The 20,953-nt window shown below is 44.6% G+C and overlaps 1 protein-coding gene across 1 annotated transcript in view; it reads right to left on the reverse strand.

Moving 5' to 3' along the window:
• The window catches only part of Pmfbp1 (polyamine modulated factor 1 binding protein 1), a 47,117-nt gene that overhangs the window by 4,067 nt on the left and 22,097 nt on the right, over positions 1–20,953 (reverse strand). The window contains exons 4-19 of the mRNA XM_090357347.1: positions 19,264–19,512; positions 16,286–16,507; positions 15,102–15,272; positions 13,662–13,781; positions 10,801–10,927; positions 10,552–10,709; positions 8,659–8,905; positions 7,283–7,472; positions 6,981–7,134; positions 5,831–5,998; positions 5,460–5,597; positions 3,059–3,223; positions 2,423–2,590; positions 1,973–2,140; positions 631–737; positions 83–157 (exon numbers count right to left, since the gene is read on the reverse strand). Coding sequence (XP_090213473.1) covers positions 83–157; positions 631–737; positions 1,973–2,140; positions 2,423–2,590; positions 3,059–3,223; positions 5,460–5,597; positions 5,831–5,998; positions 6,981–7,134; positions 7,283–7,472; positions 8,659–8,905; positions 10,552–10,709; positions 10,801–10,927; positions 13,662–13,781; positions 15,102–15,272; positions 16,286–16,507; positions 19,264–19,512 — 2,627 coding nt within the window. The remainder of the gene's footprint in view (positions 1–82; positions 158–630; positions 738–1,972; positions 2,141–2,422; positions 2,591–3,058; positions 3,224–5,459; positions 5,598–5,830; positions 5,999–6,980; positions 7,135–7,282; positions 7,473–8,658; positions 8,906–10,551; positions 10,710–10,800; positions 10,928–13,661; positions 13,782–15,101; positions 15,273–16,285; positions 16,508–19,263; positions 19,513–20,953) is intronic.

Genomic DNA, 20,953 nt, shown 5'->3' on the forward strand with positions numbered 1-20,953 from the left:
GTGAGTGGTAAAGCCAGGCTGGCTCCTGTTGGCCCTTTTTACTAGGTCCCAGCGGCTGCCAGGGCCGTGTGGGGTCACTTACTCTTTTTCACCAGTCAGCTTGGCAATGTATTTGACCTGTTCACGGAGCTTGTTTCCTAGCTTCTCGTTGGCGATCCTGTAATGACATAAACAGAAGAGCGGCTGAGGCCCTAGCTTCTGGTGAGCAAGCTTGGCAGGGGGAGGCTGGGTCATCTCAGCAGGGCTTCTGCTGGTGGCCAGTCCACCCCACATCGCTCTGTCCTCAGAGCTACGGCCTTGTTAGCATCTGCCAACCAAGAACTCTCTTCCTATTCAACGGGGAGGCCAAGTCTCGATCTGAGTGTAGACAGAGCTCAGGTTGGGAAGAGAACACCTGAGCACAGCGAAACTTCTCTTTGCCCTCGATCCCTGCGCTGTAGGACTTTCTAAACCTGCCCGAAGAGCTGGGTCACTCTGACTTACCCTAATGGTTGGGTGTGAGTTGGATGAGCAGGGCAAGGGCACGGTGAGCAGGGTAGAAAGAGTGTGCACGTCCCTAAGCCCGGGGATGCACACGGTTTCTCAGCTCCGCTGCACCTCGGGGCCCGCCTACCACTTTCCCATACTCACTTCTGCTCTTTTGCCCACTGCTCCATGTTGCACATTGTCTGGTCATTTTCTCGGTGGATCCTACGGGTGTCTTTGGGGGCCGCTGGTTGTGGGTGTGGGTAGTAGGGCTTCCAAGTAAGAAGAAAATGAGGGAGTCAGGGGGTGAGAACAGAGCGGTCACATCCCCTGCCATTCTAAATCCTACTTCTTGTAGGTGCTAAGCTGAGGCTTAGACACGTGACGTTTCTGAGGTCACCACTTAGGGCGGACACACACATCAAAATAGTTTCCACGCCAAAGGCACTGCAGTGACTTGTTCTAAAATAATGGTGTGCCGTACCAACCTTTTTTTTTTTTTGTGGTGGTATTTGGAGTTTGAACTCAGGGCCTTCTACAAAGCAAGTGCTGTATTACTTACTTGATCTACACCCTCAGTCTTTTTTTGAGTTACTTTTCAGAAACAATCTGATAGGTCCCAGGAGCTCCAGAGTTGGCCTCTGACCAGTCTCCTTCTACCTTTGACTCCTGCATGGCTGAGACCTTCAGGTGTGTAATACCATGCCCAGCTCATTGACTGGAAGGTGAACTTGTTAACTTTTTGGCCTGGGTGGCCTCAAACCAGTCCTCTCATCCCTGCCTCTCATGTAGCCGGGATTACAGGAAGTGAACTGTTATGCACAGCTGAAGGTATCTTTTCAATGGGTTGAAAGACAAAAAAAACCCCCACATTTGGAGGAACAGTTAGTTCTGTAGCTATCTCAAGATTTCTTGAGGTCTCCTGTCACAAATTTCAGTGCTCAGGGAGAGCGGTGTGTTTACGGAAACAATTCTACTTTAGGGCCTAGGGCTGTGGAATGTACAGAATTCATTCTGTACAGAGGGGGACCACTCAGAGGCGGCTGCTGTGCTAGACAGTCTTTTCTCTGGAATGAAGTGTTTCTTTTGGTCAATATGTATCAACCAGGCCATAAGAACAGAGGTAGGCTGAGCATGGCCTGGTGGCTCAGGCCTGCAATTCGAGCTATTCAGGAGGCTGAAATCCGAGGATTGCTGTTCAAAGTCTTTGAGATTCCCATTTTCAATGAACCACCAGAAAACCAGAAGTGGTACTGTGGCTCAAGGGGTAGGGTGGTTCAGGGACAATGCCCAGGTCCAGAGTTCAAGTGCCATGATTGGCAAAAAAAAAAAGAAAAAAAAAGAATATAGGTAGTGCTGAAGCAGGTGCTGTAGCCTATATTGTGCGGAATGCATGGTGGCGGGGGTGGGGGGCTGTGCTGTCCTGGATGCCAGCACCACCAGCTCACCAAGGGCTATCTGGGCAGGATGGTACAAAAGGAAACAATAGTAGCCAAGGGGTTCCCACCTCTTTCTCATCTGCAAGGAGGTTTTCTTTCAGGGTGGTCATTTCTTCTTGGAACGCCCTGAGCTGCGATTCCTTAGCTGCCAGCATCTTGAGGTCACTCTGGTGCTGTTTCTGCCACTGCAGCACCTGGTTGCTCATCTCCTCCAGCTTCTTGTCGAAGGCACGCACCTGCTCAGGAGCACCAAAGTGAGGAGGGAATCCTAGGGTATCAGACAAGGGCATGGCAGAGGGTGTGCTTTCTTGGGGTGTGTGTGGGGGCTTTTATTTCCAGCAGCCAGCAGAGGGCGCTCCTGCTCTTATCTTTAATACCTCTGCCCATCAAGGAGTAGACAAAGTGGAGAGAATGTATTAGCCAAAGGGCATGGCTTAACGCTTAATAATTCTGGATGCAAAAAGTGACCTTGTGTGCCCCTAAGAGAAAGACAGCCCAAGCCCCCGACTTCTTCTCACCTCTAGTTCACTCTCCTGGTGGAAGTTCTGTAGTTTTTTTAATTCCACATTGACCTTTTTCATCCTGTCCTCGTAAGCGAGGATTTCATCTTCCAGTTGACTTTTCCTCTCTTGGGCCTGTTGCAAGCTGCGCTGCAGGTTCTTTGACTCTGCGGTTGCGTGATTGAGCTTCCGGTAAAGACAAAGGGGATGAAAGTGGCCATCAGAGCTCTTTGGCTCTTTGCTGCCTCCTGAACAGAGAAGGGTTCCAGTCCCTCCCTGTCCTCTGACTAGCATCAATGGTTCCTTTGCCCAGCGTTCCACAGAGGGGTAGTTTTCTGCAATCCCCTCCCTCCCATTCCCTCTTCTTTAACTATGATTCCTTGATCTGTAGGCAAGATCAGCAGGGGATAGAGCACACCTTCCCGGGATAATCCAGCTTGAGGAAAGCCTTGCTCCAGAGTCACCCATTGCCAGAAGGATTGGTTTAAACTTGGCTCCCATCTTTGCCTTTCCCTACTTCCCCCCCAAAAAGCCAAAGAGGAAGCAAGCCTTCTCTTGACAGGAGTCCCAGTCCAGCTGCAGGGGAAGGGTATGAGATGCCCCAAGGATAGCCAGCCATGCAGCTTTGGGATGAGAGGGTGTGGCCTGTCTCACCTTCTCCAGGGCTTGGGTCAGGTCATCCTGGCAGGCATGTGACTTCCGCGCTAATTCTTCATAAGCATCTTTGGAGATCATGGTCTGCAAGCACTGCTTCTCTTTCTTGATAGCCGAGTCCAGCTGTGACTGCAGATTCATTATGGCATCCTTCTGAGCACTTAACTGTGGGAAGCAAGAGCAGCACTGTTAAGGATACAGCTCCTGGCTCTCGTGCTGCGGGGAAAGGGGATAAGAGCTGGGCTGTCTTCACAGCAGTCACTATTCATGCTTGCATCTTGACTCTCTATCTTTCCACATTCTCTTCTAATTCTATTTGTATTTCAGGTGAATTCCACTGAATTATTCTGAATCTCTTACTTTCTTTCACCAGCTGGTCTGGTTAGTTTCTTCCCTGACTTTACTCTAGTGTGGACAGCTATTGTCTCCTAAATGGTCTTTTCACTTTCCTAATACCTCCTCTGCCCAACCCAGTTCTATACATTAGTCAATGTCATCTGTCTTGTCCCTCTGAGGAAATTCTCTCAACAGCTTTCCATGACTTAGAATGAGATCCCCTATTTCTTAGCAGATGCCACAATATCTGCCCCGACTTGATCTTTCAGTCTTATCACATGTCAATGTCTCCCTGACCAACAGGCCAGTTACATCGGCCTGTTTCACTCCTCAGAATGTCCTGTGTACTAAAAGAATTGTCCACGGTACAAAATCAGCATTAAGCCATTTTATTTACCCCATAACCGATTTAAGGAAAAAGATGATATATTATCTGGTAGTTTTTTCTTTTTCTCTTTTTGAAAAAGAACCTGATAAAAATTCAACATCCATGTTATATTCCAAGCATTCAATGTCAACATATGACTAGTGGTTACTCAACATACAACTTGTCCATCATCACTCCCCTCCCCTTTCCTCTCTTCCCTTCTTGTCTCTCTTTCTCTTTGTCTCTGTCTCTGCCTGTGTCTGTCTCAGTCTCTGTCACCATTACGGTCATTTGATCTCAGGCCTTGTACTTTCTAGCCTGGTGTTGTACTACTAAGTGGGCCTTATTTTTAGGAAAAGGACTCATTTCCCGTCCAGGCCTTCCTTGTGTGCAGATGGAGTCTCATGGACATTTTGGTCCATGCTGGCCTAGAACTGAGATCTGAGAGGTGTCAGACTCCTCTGTGGCTTCAGTTGACAGGTGAACACAACCATGCCAGCTGTGAGTGTGAAGATGTCTCAAAAGCTTTTCTGCTGGGGACAGCTTCAAACGATGATCCTCCAAGTCTCAGCCTCCCAAGTTGCAAGGATCGTGCGTGGGAGACACTGGCACCCCACTCCTGTGCCATTCTAAACTAAGAGTAGTCAGTCATTCAATATCAGATGAGGAGGTAAGGGCTGCCTGGTCTTTCATGTGTACTCCAAGATTCTATTTTTTTTTTCAGAAAGATGGAATGTATTCAAATGTGGGAAATGTTACTACTCACAATCGAGAGAAAGAATAGGTGTTAGTGTTTGACAACCCACATTCAGCACTGCTTTATCCTCTGCTTTTTGCTTAGTGACTTGGGGTTGCAGCTTTTTGTCCAGCTGTAGGCAAGGGAGCACAGCAATCGATATCTTTTTAAGAGTAAAGTTTTACATAAATGATGACTGGATTCAAGCACAGTGCCTAGCATATGTCAGATGCCACTTACTACTTCCTGTCATTTTTACCCAATAAAATGTGAAGTACCCAATAATCTTGTCTTTTGCTTTTTTTTTAATGACTAGCTTTGGAAATAGTCTCTTAACAAACTGACCCAAACAACCAATTCACTCAATCCTGGTCTAAAACACAACACTGAAAGGTTTGTGATGAAAGTACAGATGGTTGGGGAGACTTTGCTGAGGATAAAATAAAAGCTTGCACAGTTGGGCGCGGTGGCTCACGCCTGTAATCCTAGCTATTCAGGAGGCTGAGATCTGAGGATCTCAGTTCAAAGCCAGCCCCAGCACTAAAGACTATGAGACTCTTATCTCCACGTAACCACTAGAAAACTGCAAGAGGTGCTGTGGCTCAAGAGGTAGGGCATTATCCTTGAGCTGAAGAGCTCAGGGACCCCAGACCCAGAGACCTACAAAACAAAAGGCTTGCACATAGGAAAGAAATGTTTCATTGGGAGAAAAAGAGAGAGAAGGGAGGAGGGAGAGAGAGAGAGGGAGGGAGAAAGGGAAGGAGAGATAAAGATATGGAACGAGGGGGAGAGAGAGGGAGTCCATTTAAGGGAAGGGAAGAATTCAGGCAGCAGGGCCCACAGGATGCATAGTTTGCTAAACCAGTCCGTTTAATGATTGCAGTAGAGGACACACAGGAAGATTTCAAACCAAGGGTCACAGGATCCAAGCTCTCCTTCCCCTGAGGTTCCTACCTACTTACCTGCAAGTTCAGATCATCGACTATTTTCTGGGTGGCATTGAATTTGTTTGCAGCAGCTTCTAGTTGCGCAGAATAATTCTTTAAATCTTCCTGGAGATACTTGTTTTCATCCTCCAACTTTCTCAAACTGTCTTTACACTGTTTCCCCATCAAAGAGCAAAATCCAGAATTGTTAACTCAAGACTACAATCACAACTCCACTCTTCCCCAGCCCTGCCGTTCTTTCTCCTACTCACTAGTCTTTCTCAATGTTTTTCCTTTTCCTCCTGAGCACCGGGTACCCACCACCTCGGCATCTTTCCTGAGCCAGCCACATTCATGAAATTGGCCCTGGATTCCTGATCTGACTGACTCTGGATTCCCCTTCTCACCATCTTTTCCTTCTGTTTTACTTCCTGTTGCAAAGCGTCAAGTTCACCCTCCAGTGACTTCTCTTTTTCTTTGCTCTTTTTCAGCTGTTCCTGTTTGTCTTCCAGTGACTTTATTGTATCCTGAAGCTCACTTTCTACCTGGGCTTTGCTTCTTTCTAGCTCTCTTTGCTGGGAAAATAAAGAAGGGGTTGGAAGACAGTCTTCCATTATATTTGTATTTGGATGAAAAGAACACTCAGGCCGTTATAGACATAAAAAGATTGAAATGTCTATGAGAACAATTCTTTAGTTCTATGGTTATATAATAGAAAAGTTTGGTCCTGTGTGCTGTCAACAGTTGCACTTTTATTAATTTCATCTATTTTGTTACTCTAATTCCCATAGTATTTTCTCAAATTTACCAAATCTATTAATACAGAAACTTCTTTGAATAAAGCTTTAAACTACTGAAGAAGAGCATTTTAAACAAAGAACAATTAGGGAAGCAAAGATTTTAAAATTGATCCACAAGAAGACCTTTTGAATTATTGAAAGAATTATCATTGCTCCCCCCCCCCCCCCACCCAGTCCTAGGGCTTGAACTCAGGGCCTGGACACTGTCTCCGAACTTCTTTTTTTTTTTTTTTTTGCCAGTCCTGGATTTGAGCTCAGGGTCTGAGCACTGTCCTTGGACTTTCTCAAGGCTAGAGCTCTACCACTTGAGCCTCAGCACAACTTCTGGCTTTTGTTTTCTATATATGTGGTACTTAGGAATTGAACCCCGGTCTTCGTGTATGCTGGACAAGCACTCTACCAGTAGGCCAAACTCCTGGACCCCCAAACTTCTTTTTGCTCAAGGCTAGTGCTCCACCATTTGAGCCACAGCACCACTTCTAGGTTTTTGTTTATGTGGTGCTGAGGAATTGAAGCCAGGACTTTGTGCACACTAGACAAGCACTCTACCACTAAGCCGCATTCCCAGCCCCATAACATTTGTTATTTGATTCATTTTGAGCTTACTCCTTTAAAAATGCTTATTTATTGGTCATGGGAATCCTTGCTGGTGTAGCCATAACCATACATTCTGGCCCATCTATTTGCCTTGGATCTTTCAAATTAGGAAGGATACGTTTAACCTCGAGCAGGACAGCTGCCTGCTTGCCCTCCATACCTGGTGCTGAATGACTTTGCCATAACTCATCATGTCATTTATTTTTATATCCTGCTCAACCAGTGACTTCTGAAGCTGCTTCTTCTCTTTGTCTGCATCTTCCAGCTTTCTCAGTGCCTCAGCCAGTTCTGAGGATAACGATTCTATCTGTTTCCTAAAGCAAAGTGGCAACAGCGAGGAAAACATTCCAGCACCAATGCTGGTAGACTGAATTGGCCTTATAGGGAGGCCCTTGATATCTCATTTCTGGCAGCCGCCCACTGTGGTCCTGGCTGGCTCCCAGGGAAGGAATCCAGAGGTACCTGTTACTTGACATCTCCCCTTCGACACTCGAGGCCTTCTTTTGTAATTTCTGCAGCTCTTTTTGCAGTGTGTCAATGTTTTCTGCCTTCTCTTTGTCCATGAGAATGCAGTTCTGCAGTTTCTTCTGGGTATCCTCTAGTTTGTGCCCTATTGCCTCACTCTCTTCCTTACACTGGGATAATTGTTGACCTGCAGAAACAGAGAGACAGACTGGTGGCATGTCCATGTGGGCTCTCCAACAGGATCAGCTAGAGTCTGGTCTGTGCTTCGTTTTGTGACTTTCCTCAGTTTCCCACATGTTCATCTCTCCATCTTATTATCAGGTCTAAGGAACACTGCTAAATTACTTGCCTTCTACCTTCTTGGCCCAAAGTAAGAAAATCAGTAGAAATTGCTCAGAAGCTCCTGTGTTTCTGCTATGAAGGACAAATATTGATCCTCCCCAGACCCCATGGAGTTTTACAGTTTGATGGAGGAGCCATACCTGGCTTATTCATCAGAGAGACCACTGGAATATCTTCTATAAAAATGAGGATGATGATGACGATTATTTTGGTGCTTGTTGGAGATTAAATTTAGGATCCTAGGCATGCTAAGCATCTGCTCTACTACAGAGTGCCACCCTTGGCTCGAGAACTCGGGAATGTTAAAATCCCACTGATGATGAGTGCAGGAAGAGAGATTCACGTGGGACAGAGATAGACTTGCAGTGGGCCGGAAGTTGACAGAGTCTTACCGGAAGGAAGACGCAGGAGGGAGTTCCAGGTGGGGGATTGTTAGAACCTTTGTGGGGAAAGGAGGTGAGAGCTAGTTCAATTTGTGAGGAAAGTGGGAGCTAAGTAGGTGAGGGGATTTGAGGCAGCTTCAGAGGGCTTTGAAGGCTTGAGAAAAATGTTTAGACTTACTTGTTATAGAAGAGTGCTTTAGGAAAATCAGAACACATGAGATTAGAGAAGACTTCCATATCCTTTTCCCCAAGCTCTTGCTTCAACGTAAGGGAAGAGCTCCTAAATGAGTTGCCCACTAGTGGGGTGCAAGCTGGGTGGAAAGGATGTGTCTGAAGGTGGAAGGGAGAGAGGATGCTGAAAACCAGGCGGGGGAAAGGTGGGCTATGTGATCGAGAGCCTGCAAAGCACAGACACTGAGCCGAGTCCTCTCTTCACCTGAGAGAACCCTGGGAAGGCGATGTCTCTTCGTGAGTTCAGCAATCTCTCTCCCAAGCTGTGGTGGGGGCTTCACAGGGAAGGTGAGCTCGGGGTTAGTAAGGGAGTGCAGAAGGGTGAAGGGACCCACTCAGAGATACCACTGGAGGTGACACATTGGGGTGACCATTTGGAGAAGGAGGGGCTGCTCTACTCTCTCTGCCCAGCCTTACCTGTCATCTTCTGCCCCCTTTTTGCCTCCTCAAGTTGGCCCTTCAGGTCCTGGACCTCAGCTCGTAGGGCCTCACACGCCATCTTGTTCTTGGTGTCCTCCTGCCTGGCCTCCTTGAGGTTCTCTTCCATTTCTGTTAACATGGACTGGTTCTTCTCCAGCTCCAGCTCCTTCTTCCTGAGGAGGTCCTGAACCTGGGCCATCTTCCTTTCCACTTCATGAAGCATTTCTTCCTTCTCTTGGAGCAGCTGAGGAAAGCAAAGTGGGGAGGCTGGGAAAGGCCTGAGCCATAGCAGGCACAGCCGGTTGGAGATGGCCCCGAGCCCTCAACTAAGTCACCACCATCTCTTTCCTGGATATTGCCAGAGCCTCCTACCTATGCTCTGGGCCACTATGATGGGTCCTCACCACCATCGGGGGCCTCAGAAAACGCAAGTCAGCAGTGCAGTAGTGAGTGTGGGGAGCCCATTGCTTTGGCCTTGGATCAGCTCCCATCAGCACCACAGTCACATAAATTTCATTGCAGTCTATAATAATTAGTTACTTTTTCGGTTAATATATTACTGCGCCTAATTTATAAGTTTAACTTTAACATCCAATGGGGTCTTGAAATGTATCCAATGGCTACATTGGATAGAGATACGGAGGAGCTACTGTATACTGTTTTGGATACAGCTGATACCCAAATAGTCTCTGTTGGCTCCCATCTCACATAAAGAAAGATGTGGCATGTTTTATTACATTCTTAGTCCCTACAACACTGCTTAGCATGTTGTAGGGACTCGAGTATTTGCTGACTGAATACGGGAGTGGCTTTGAGATGTCTATCCACATCCCTTGCTTTATGTCACTCTACTGAGTCCTCCATACTTCGGAGCAAGAGGTTCTAATGAACCACCAGTCAATCTAATGGATTATAAGTCACAGCGGGGAAGAAAGTCTAGTGCTGGAACAGTCCTGATTGTCAGTTTGGACTGGTTTCACAGTCTTTCCATTCTTGGTTTCATTTCAAGGCATTCCTGGGAACTTTTTCATGTTGGCAACTACAGCTTCTAGGCTATCACATAACATCATTAACATTTCAAGCTCCCTGCTCTGTGTATTCCTAAGATTTAGAATTTTTACAAGGTGGAATTCAGGTCGGAGGTTTGGCCTAGTAGCCTAGCATGCATGAAGACCCAGGTTTGATTTCTGGGTACCACATACATAGAAAAAGCTGAAAATGGTGCTGTGGCTCAAGTGGTAGCTCTCTAGCCTTGAGAAAACCCAAGGACAGTGCTCAAGCCCTGAGTTCAAGCCCTGGACTGGCAAAAAAAGGTGGAATTCACATGGAATTCTTAATATGAAGACTTCTATTTCTTTAATAGCATTTACTTTCAATTCAAGTGTGAGCAAAATGTAAGAGAACAATGCACATGTGTCTCAAACTTGCTTGCTACCCTTCAGGATGGGGAAGGAAGGCCCTTTCCTATGCCTCTGTTGTGGTCCCAACATGACATATGCAGTTATTACTTGTTACAAAAAATGCCCTAGCCACGTACCAGTGGCTTATGCTTGTAATCCCAGCAACTCAGTAGGCTGAGATCTGAGGATCTTGATTCAAAGCCTGCCCGGACAGAAAAGCCCATGAGATTCATATCTCCAGTGAGCCATCAAGAAGTGGAAAGCAGAGTTGTGGCTCAAGTAGTGGAGCACTAGTTTTGAGCAGAAAAGTTAAGGGACAGTGCCCAGGCCCTGATTCAAACTGCGGGTCTAGGACAAAAAAAAATTCCAGAGAAGTACTCCAAGATATGCCTGCGACAAAAGAGCCTGCTGGAACACCGTGCAGTGTGGAGGCAATCGCCACAGGCGGTGTAGGACTCACACCTGACAACAAGAAAGCCCCTGACCTCACCTTGTCTTTATCCATACACGTGTTCTTTGCATCTGACAGCTGCTGCTGAAGCTCTTCTAGCTGGTGCTGCAGAACGCTGGTCTCCCTTTCCTTCTTCTCCATGTAGGCGGACGACTCCTCCCGCAGCCTGTGCAGTTCCAGCTCCAGCTTCATCATGTCTACAGTGGGTGGGCACATGCCGTTACTCAGAAGAGGGCTCCACTTCCTTCTGGCTCTCCAGCCCAGCCCAGCCCAGCCCCCTCAGCCAACCCTTCATGACGTCCTTCTTCTGCTCTGACACGTTTTCCAGTTCTGAGCGCAGGTCCTTCACGAGGTTCTTGTATTCCTCCACGTGTTGGCACTGGCTGTCCTTCTGCTCCTGCAGGTGTTTCAGTATCTGGCAGCAGGGAGAAGAGCAAAGAAGCATGAGGACATTGGGGAAATGTTCACAGGGATGCTTGGTGCAGGTGTGGGGCGAGGTAGTGCTTGGCAGAGACTGGAGAGGAATGGAGAGCAACTGCAGGGGAGTTTCTTTGGGGATGGTAGAAAATGTCCTGGAATTAGTGATAGTTTTTTCGTTTGTTCATTATGCTTCAGTTTAACAGAGGTTTATTTATTGTATTTGTTTTTTATGGTAAAGGTGATGTATGGAGGGGTTACCGTTACCTAAGTAAGGTAATGAGTTCATTTCTTTTGGCACAGTTACCCCCTTCCTCCTTTTTTCCTGCTTTCCTCCCTTAATAAAAATTTAAAAAGTTACCACTTATTATGTCAAACACTGATACATCTATGGGAAAAATGGGAGAGCAAAGGAGACATGGAAGTCCAGGGGGCAGACTGGGGTATGTGTGATGTCATTCCAGACAGGAGATGGGCTGGACCCCTGAGCAAGGAGCCTCTCAGTGGGGACCTGGGAGGAGGGGGAGGATTCTGTTATAGCTATCTGAGAGGTGAGCTTTATAGGGCAGAGGTATGGGCCAGTGACAAGAGCCTGGGGGAAGGCACCAAGGAGGCCAGTGGGCTTAGGGCAGAAGACTGGTGTGGATGAGAAAATGAGGTGTTATGGGTGGCTTGTAGTCCCTCTTTAAGAACTGTGGCTACCCTCAAAGACAGTGAAACACCTTTTTTCTTTTGGTGGTACTGGGGATTGAACTCAGGGCCTCATGCTAGCAAGGAGCTGTACCACTTGGGATATGCCTTCAGCCCACTGCTGTCTTGGTTGGTTGTTTATTTATTCAGGTTTTATTTGTTTGTTTTTGGTTGTGAGGTTTGAACTCAGGGCTTGGGAACTGTCCCAGAGCCTCTTTGTGTTGAAGTCTACCACTCTACCACTTGAGCCACAGTGCCACTTCTGGATTTTGGGTGGTTAATTGTAGCTAAGAGTCTTAGGGGGACTTTTCTGCTGGGACTGGCTTCAATCCGCCATCCTCAGATCTCAGCCTCCTGAGTAGTTAGGATTACAGGCCAAGAGCCACCTGGCTTGTCTTGGTTATTGCTAATGTCAGGTTTCCCTTCGTGGCCATAATGTGGGCTGTGATCCTCCTCTTTGGGCTTCCCAGTGTCATGGGCATGCAAGGCGGGCACCACTGCACTCCGCCATTGTGGTTCCTCTTCAGCCACTGGTTGAAATGGAGTGTCCTGGGCTCATGCCCTGACTGGCCCCCAAGAGATCCCTGATCTTCCCCTTCTAAATAGCTGGGAACACCGGTGTGAGCTAATATACCTGAAAATGGAACACTTTATAACCCGCAGGAGGCAGGAACACATCACTGAAGGGGAACAGCAATTGTTTGGGCCTCAAGATTCTAGGTAGAGTTATTGGTGTGGTTTCAGAATTGACAGGAAGGAGAAATGTAGCATGAAGACAGGGGAAGTGCAGAAGTGTGGGGCTAAAGGTTCCCACGAAGGCTGCACCCACTGACAGGGCAGCAGGGTACAGCTGCATCAAACCGTGGTCTGCACCATTTCATTCGTAACGGCACATTCAAGCAGCATGAAAGCTCGGATGGGAACTATAAAATCGCAGGGGCACTGTATCTTATTTCATGGGGATGTTTCATCTGTATCATTTTAAAAATGGAGGGCTATGAGATCTTGCCATAGGTCAGGTATGAGTAACATGGAGCTGACCTTAAAAGTAAATACGGTTGGTATTTGCAGTAACAAAGAAGAGCTACGAAGTTCAATATTGATCCCTTGTTCATCTAAGTTTCTGGAATTGGAAAGTGAGAACGGGAAGAGTCTCTGCCTCCACATTACAGACCCTTTGGGGCAATTCATATGTTTCCTCTCTCTCTCCTCTCCATTGCAGCATTCTGTTTCTGTCTATGCATATGTGCCACATCTGACCCACATAGTATAGGCCCCAGAGACTGGCTCTGCCATGCACCTTCCATTCAGGCATGGCCGGCCTAGGGCAAGATCTTGCCGAGGAGATTCTGACTATTGGATTATCAAATATCTGTTTACATGGTTGAGGTTTTATTTATTTTTTTAAAATCAATAAAATGCTCTGAATTTTCTAGCGTTAAGAAGGGAAGGAATTTGCAGTAGAAATCCTCCCCAAGTTTGCAGCTCTCCATTCTAGCCACACCCTAGAAAGCTGGATGATCCTTTTGAATTTACCAGGCCAAGAGGCATAGTATTATCATGTTAAGATCGATCATGAGAAGTCAGTTAAGAGATGTAATTCTAAAACCCAAGGCTGACACCATCTTTGGGACTTGGTCTGCATTCTTCACAGAATGCTTGCAGTGGAGTCAATTAAGGTCACACAAAATATAAACTCTATTATGAAAATACAAGTAAGCCAGGTGCCAGTGACTCATGCCTCTAATTCTAGCTACTCAGAAAGCTGAGTTCTGAGGATTGAGATTTGAAGGCAGCCTAGAGAGACAAATCTGAGATACTCTTATCTTCAGAAAAGAAAAGAAATCTGGAAGTAGAGACATGGCTCAAGTGGTCAAGAACATCAGCCACGAGCCAGCAAGAACACCGGTCCCCGACTTCAAGCTCTCGTGCTAGCCCCAAAATAAGTAAAACAAAACAAAATAAAAGTAACCAGGAAAGTTCAGAAGAACATTCAGCTCAGGCTGATCCCATCAGGCACAAAGAAGCCAAAAGGCTGCCACCTTTTTGATGTCTTCAGCGTCTTCTGAGGAGGCAGGAGCACATGAGGAGCTTCTGTGGGTGGCTGTATAGGAAGCAAAGTCGGCTTGTAATTTGATCAAAGCCTCTTCACGCTCCAGAACCTGTGAAAGAACACAAGTCAGTCAGGGTGGACGATCAACGCCACGCGATGATCATTACTGTGCCTTCCTTCTTCAGGAGAAGTTTGCTAGTACAAAGATGTCATTTCACTGTGTAGTTCCCAAGGGGTTGGCAGGAAGAGGTCATGGTCTCAATCTGGGATCCAGGTTGTCTGACCTAACGCTGTGTGATTTGACTCCAGCCTGTCAGCAGCCACGTTTTGGACCTTCTCCTGAACTTCTTTTTTTTTTTTTTTTTTGTAGGTTTTTCTTTTTTTTTTTTTTTTAAATTTTTTTTATTGTAATTAGTAAAAGGGTTACATGATATTTGCCAGATAGAAGATGCATTAATTCACATACATTGATACCCTTTCACATGTCTTGGTACCCATTTCCCTCCCCCCCCACACCCCCCACCCGTCTTGGTTTTCCCCCCTTCCCTATCAAATTTCAAATATCCAAATATACATAAATTCAATATATCAGATAACAAAGTGAGATACTATACCAATATGAGATAACCAAGGGACAGCAAAGGCCTCTCCTGAACTTCTATGGGCCCCACTCTGTAAGCTAAAAGAAGACTCTCTGGAGGAGACAATAGAGCTTACACGAATCTGAGAACTGTGAGAAGATATTTCTTCTGCAATGGGTAAATGTGCATGTGTGACAAGAAAAAGTTAAGAGAACATAAAACTTTTCTTTTTAATATCATGCATACTGAATTTGTGGAAAACAATTCAAAGGAAACCCAAACATTAAAAAAACCCCTCCCATTTCTGCCCTCTCTTACTTTCATGAAGGAAGGGAGACCATGATTGAAAATTGACAGCATATTCTTAGGATCAGTAACTTGAAAATGTTGAGAAATTACCCTTAAGTAGTTAAGGGTTTCAGATCAACATGTCAGTTTATAAGCACCATGCACTGATCAGTGATTAAAAAAAATACCACACAGGTTAGATCACACTACATGGGATTCAGAGCCTGTCAACTGCATGCCACAAACCTGTGTCCCTGCAGCTAACAGGTGTACTTCATCCTTCTGGACAGCATAGTATTCTATCACATTGATATTTAAAAAGCATTTCCCTCTTCATTTTGTTGGCTATTACCTATAGATGGGCACTTAGGTTGTTGCCTGAGAGATTTTAAGATTTTTTTTAAAAGCAGCTCAAAATTAATATAAACAGAGATGCATGTCAGAGTGGGTAGGTGAGGTCTTGATGAAAGAGATCAATTTAGATGATTCTCTTTCCTTCATTAGTTCCACATGGCTTATTGGGAATTTCTCAGAAAAATGTTCTAGAATGAGGCACTTACCAAAGCATTGCTGCAGGCTAGCTTATTTCGAAGCTCCTGGATTAGGTCATCCTGTTCAGAGACCTTTTGCCAAACTTCTGACAGTCTTTTCAGGGTCTCCTGATGCTCCTGAATCATGCAGGGAGAAGGATATAACCGCACCTTTGAGTGATCACCTTTGTTCTCAGGATCCTAGGGTATTTAAAAATGATGAGTTGGGCTGGGTGCTAGTGAGTCACACCCTTACTCCTAACTTCTCAGGAGACTTAGATCTGAGGATGGTGGTTCAAAGCCAGAACACACCCGAGTGTGAGACTCTTATCTCTAACAAATTACTCAGAAAAAGTCAGCAGTGGTGCTACAGCTTCAGTGGTAGAGCACTAGCCCTGAGCAAAGTGAACTCAAGGTCAGTGGCTAGGCCCTAAGATCAAGTCCCAAGACTGGCATACACACGCATGTGCGTGTGTGTATGCACACACACACACACATGCACGCACACACGGTGAATTGTTTTATTCATCATTTGTGCGTCAATGTCAGAATTCCATGAACACTATCTCTAGACCTATGTTCTCAAATTACATGTTCATATAATGTAAAGAAATAATAGTTCTCCAAGAACAATGCTTTTTGGTTTTGTCTTTTTGATGGTTGTTCTTTGTATATTTGAAATAATCCGTGAAGGTTATTATCCTCTCGTTAATCTGCACTAATAAAAGGGTGAAGTTACATTCAAGGTTAAAAAGAAGTGTAGTGAGGCTGCAGAAAGGTCAGTCGGCAATCTAAATGTAAATAAATTAGTATACTAGCGGGCAGAGAATACAAAAGTTAAGAAACAAGGTATCTTTAGGTTTTAATACTTTTTAAAAACACTGTAGGATAAAACAAAGAAGACTGATTTAAAAGCAACAGAATAAAAATTTCTTGAATGAAGAAAAAATATAAACTTTCAGATTAAAAGTCCTATATCAATACACGGTTATACATAGAGACATGATATCTATCTACCTATCTATCTATCTATCTATCTAATGTAAAAACTAGACATTTTAAAACCCAGTGCTGCAAAATTCAAGGACAGGGCCTCATATCTGTGTGAGTTTTGGGTTTCTGGAGGGAGAGGCTGAGACCATTAGCAGGAAACAGTTGAGGGCACAGCTGCTTGCTGGAACTCTGGTTTGAGGAGTCCTCCCACTGCAACCTACCTGACTGATGATCCCGCTGAGCTCGCTCTCCAGCATCTTCACTTGGCACTCCAGTAACTCGATGTTGCTCAGGGAAGTCTGGTATTTATCCCTGTAGAGATTTAAGCTCCTTTCTAGGGAGATAATCTTGTCCCCTGCCAAGGCAAGTTGCTTGTGTGCCAGATGGAGCTTCTCCCCTGTGTCCACATTATGATTTCCTATTTCCTCTTCATAGAAGATTACCTGTGAGCATAGGAACAAAAAGCACATGAACCTAGGCAAGCAGCAAATGAGGAATGGATATAGTTATAAGACACCATGTATGGCAGTCTTGCATCTAAACTAGAAACCCAGATGTATGGAGTAGGGACTGCATAGATCTAAAAGCTATGATTAAGTAATAACAAAATGGGAATAAAGATAGCCTTATTTGCAGATTAAGCTCCATAAAGGAATAGATCTTTCTGTGTTCCATCCTCTCACAGCTGGAGGGAATTCAATAAATACTTGCTGAGTCACAGGGCTTGAAATGTCAGTATCCTTTCTTTCCCATGCATTCTCTAGAGATCGCATTTGGAAAACGTCCAGACCCTCACACACACAGTTTCATGCCAACAAAGTGCCCAAGAGATAGTGGCGAAGCATGACCCAAAGTTCCTCTGAGATTTGTTAGGTTCCTTACTTCGATTTCTTTACTTCCTCATCAAGAAATGAGTCACCCAATAGTCATGTGTGAGTGCAGAGGAGATGTAGACAAATGAGACACAGTCTCACCTTTCAAAGATTTCAAAATGCTCACAACTCGGGGAGATAAGATCTGTAAGTTACCGTCTGTGTTAAGTTACATAGCTCAAATTATATGTGTTCAAGGGGTTAACGGTTCTAATAGGATGGTTCCATTAATTTAGGCTAATTATACTTGCTGCCTAATATTTGAGATTCTTCTTAAGAAGGAGCCATTTACTTTAAAGAGTTGGTTAGATAAGAAGAAGACAGGGTTATCTGATATTTGTAACACAAGCTGTCAGTGGTCTACTCACATCCAGATGGAATTCAGTCTTTCTTTACATACCTGCTCCTCTCTGATCATCATTCTAGCGCTTTCTGGAATCATCTCCTGAATGAACTACCTATTTGGATACCTAGGTGCACCACAGGGGGTCTGCTGTTGGCCAACCTTAGGTAGAAGTTTGTTTGTTTATTTATTTATTTTCCAGTCCTGGGCTTGGGCTCAGGGCTTGAGCACTGTCCTTGGACTTTCTCAAGGCTAGCACTCTACCACTTGAGCCTCAGCACCACTTCAGGCTTTTTGCTATGTATGTGGTACCGAGGAATCGAACCCGGGTCTTCGTGCATGCTAGGCAAGCACTCTACCACTAGGCCAAACTCCCGCCCTAAGAAGTTTGATGCTTCTGTGTAACTTCTGGGTCTAGTCCCCCCAGGCTCCTTAATTACAGAACCTTGAACTCCCCATACACCACATTCCCAAGCTTCCTGGAAACTGGAGGTAGCCATGTGACTAATTATGGATAATACACGTAAGTAAAAGTGTGGAGCTTCTGAAATGTGTCCTCAAAAGGAAGCAGTATGCCTTTCTTCACATCTTTGTCTTTATCTGGAGAATGTGAAACAAAGATAGGATGGCTGGAGCTCTAGCAGCCACCTTAGGTAGCTCCGAGAATGGAAACCTTGAGTGGCCGTAATGGTGGGCCAAAGGGTAGGATGTAGTACATGATGAAAAATGCAGTGGCCCGGGAGTTTGGGCTAGTGGTAGAGTGCTTGCCTAGCATGCACGAAGACCCGGGTTCGATTCCTTGGTACCACATACATAGGAAAAAGCCGGAAATGGTGCTGAGGCTCAAGTGGTAGAGCTCTAACCTTGAGAAAGTCCAAGGACAGTGCTCAGGCCCTGAGCTCAAGGCCAGGACTGGCAAAAAAAAAAAGAAAAAACAAATAACTAATTATTATTCCAATTAAGTCAGGGTTGTTTAATTCAGGCTGGAGTCTTGTTTAAGTTAAAACAAACTAGCCAACTTTAATGTAGCTTTACATTAGCTTTGTTAAACCATGGTTGATGCTCACAGGTTTTGGTCCAGCTTATGTTACACAGGATAATCTTTCTTTGTTCCTTTCCACTCAGTCTTTTACAGCCAATTAAAAAAAATTCTGATTTCTAAGCCCCATTATAAGGACCCTGAAGTTAATCCGTAAGCAATAGCACTGTCAAAAATAACCCTTGGAATTTCCTTTAAAATCAGAAGGAAGAAAATGCCAGAGGAAGACCTCTGATATGAGTTTGTCTGTTCCATTACTTAGAACTGTGTTGTTTTTTTTAGCGTTAGGGTTCATACTGCTTAGCTGGCTTTAGTTCTGTAGCTGTGGGTCTTTGGAATTTATTTGGGATTCTACAGGGTTGCTGCTCTTTGGTTTAAAAAATATTGCCTTAGAGCATGAATATAGATGAATGCCTGGAATATACTTAAAGTATAGGATCTAAAACTCCAGTCTGAAAAAATGCTCTGTCATTCTCAGTGATTGGCTCAGTGTCTGGTATCTTATCAGCTGGGTAGGCACAGGAATTTATATATCATCAAAACCTGATTTTTCTAAAAGTAGTTTATTTAATGGACCTTACACTAAAAAAAATGAATCCTCAGAGACTTAAGAGTCTTTTGCCTTTAAATTGCAATGGGAATAGGATGGTGAAAATGGACACACACACACACACACACACACACACACACACACACACACGCACACACGCCCACGCACATCCCCCCCACACAAATGACATACATGAATATTGGAACTCTCACCCAATGATGTCATTCTGTTCAGTTTCCTTCTTCCCAGCTTTGAAAGGCATAAGAATGAAAGAAGAAAAGTTTTCAAAACCTGCTCAGGAATGCTTTTTCCTTTTCCTGCCATGTTTGCCTCAGAGGTCTGGCCTGGTTTGGTACATAGACACATGGACATTGAAACTTCTAATCTAGCCATACCTCATCCTCCTTCAGTTTGCAGTGATGGTGGAGAAGAACCAGGTCAGAAGTCTGCTTTTCCAGGATGGACTGGTACTGCAGGAGAGAACAATAGGAAGTCTGCAACTCTTCTGTGCGAAACTCCAGTTCTTGCTGCAGGGCCAGCAGTTTCTTCTTCAGCTGCTGGAGTTGTCTCAGATGGCAATGTTTAGTGGACCCAAATCCCATCTGGGTCTCTCTGAATGCTAACGCTTTTACTTGCTTCTGGTTCTATAACACAGCACATACAGAAAGGCTTTAGTTTGTCACCAAGGATGAACTTGTTCTTTGACTCTTTTCATTTGTTCAATCATTTGTGTCCACCTATCCAGCCTTTTGTCATCCACAGACAACTTACAACTTTTCCTGTATTCATAGGAAATGTATCACAGTCCTATTCTGTAAGAAACAAACAACAAAAAAGGGTTCTTCCCTATTGGAAGCTGATGGTATATGGTCAGAATTAAAAATCATACATGTAAAGGATCTGGAGACACACAAGTAACATGCTTATATTTTGCTTTCACATATAAAGATGACATGCTCGCTGCCTGGTGGATGTAACTGCAACACTTCTGTACATCACCTCAATAATAAAATTAAAAAAATAAAGAGAAGAAGACATTAAAAAATGACCTGCTCACTTGGAAGGAGATGATAGGAACTACGGAGAGAATCAAGGCTAGAAGAGATGTAGTGGGGAGCAGGTGGTAACAGTGGAGTGAGAAGTAGTTGGATTCTAGATACACTAAGATAGAGTCCTGAGAGTCCACTGCTGTCAGATGGGAAGAAATTACAGTCATGCAAAGACAAGATGGTGACTTCAAGGATTTGACCAGATGAGTAAGTGGAGAGATGGAGTTTTGGTAAGATCAAGCTGAGATACAAAAGAGAAAAATGTTCCAAGAGTCTAAAAATCCTCTTGTCTACACAGGTAAGCCATGTGTGTGTGTGGGGGGGGGGAGGTGAACTACTTAGAAAACTCCTCATGAATAATTCAGTTCTGAATAATTAAGAACTCTGTCCTCTGATAGGGTTGATTCAGAAGGGTTTTTAGTGAAGTAAGTATACAAAGATCCCTATCATATTAGTCAAAACGCTTTCTGTCTTGGCTTTGTTAAGGGGGAGTCAATCCATCTGTGAGGACTAAGAAAAATTGTATTACCAGCGTTTCTAGTGATGTAATGTGACCTCTGATTCAGTGCTTGTAGACAGGCATGGGACAGCTGAATACTGTCAGTGATCTTGGAGTTTGTATTTCCTTTGCTTTTCCTTCCATTTCCCCATTTTCTCTTCATTGTCCAAAGGAATGAGAAATACATTTTTTAATTGTTTAAAAGAAGTGAAATTCTCTTTTTAGCACCTGGTATGTCATTTATACTTTGATGTGTTCAGAGTTACTCTTTGGCTTTCAAGCTTTCTGTAGATAAACCATTTCTGAAGACAATTAGGTGGCTAGAAACCTTAGCAGGTGGCAGTGATACTGATGAATGAGGAATTTCTCTTCTTCAGAGGTACTGTTGAATCTTCTGAATTTAATTTTGCTCTGAGGTAGCATAATGGACAGGTCATAATGATGAGAATTTTCTCAACTCTTCCAGCATAGGACAGATATAGTACTTGACCTAATATGTTTGATTATAAGGACTGATTAAATCTACAGAGGAACTAG

Source organism: Megascapheus bottae, chromosome 24, assembly GCF_031878675.1.
Source record: "Megascapheus bottae isolate mThoBot1 chromosome 24, mThoBot2.hap1, whole genome shotgun sequence".
Taxonomy (NCBI): Eukaryota; Metazoa; Chordata; class Mammalia; order Rodentia; family Geomyidae; genus Megascapheus; species Megascapheus bottae.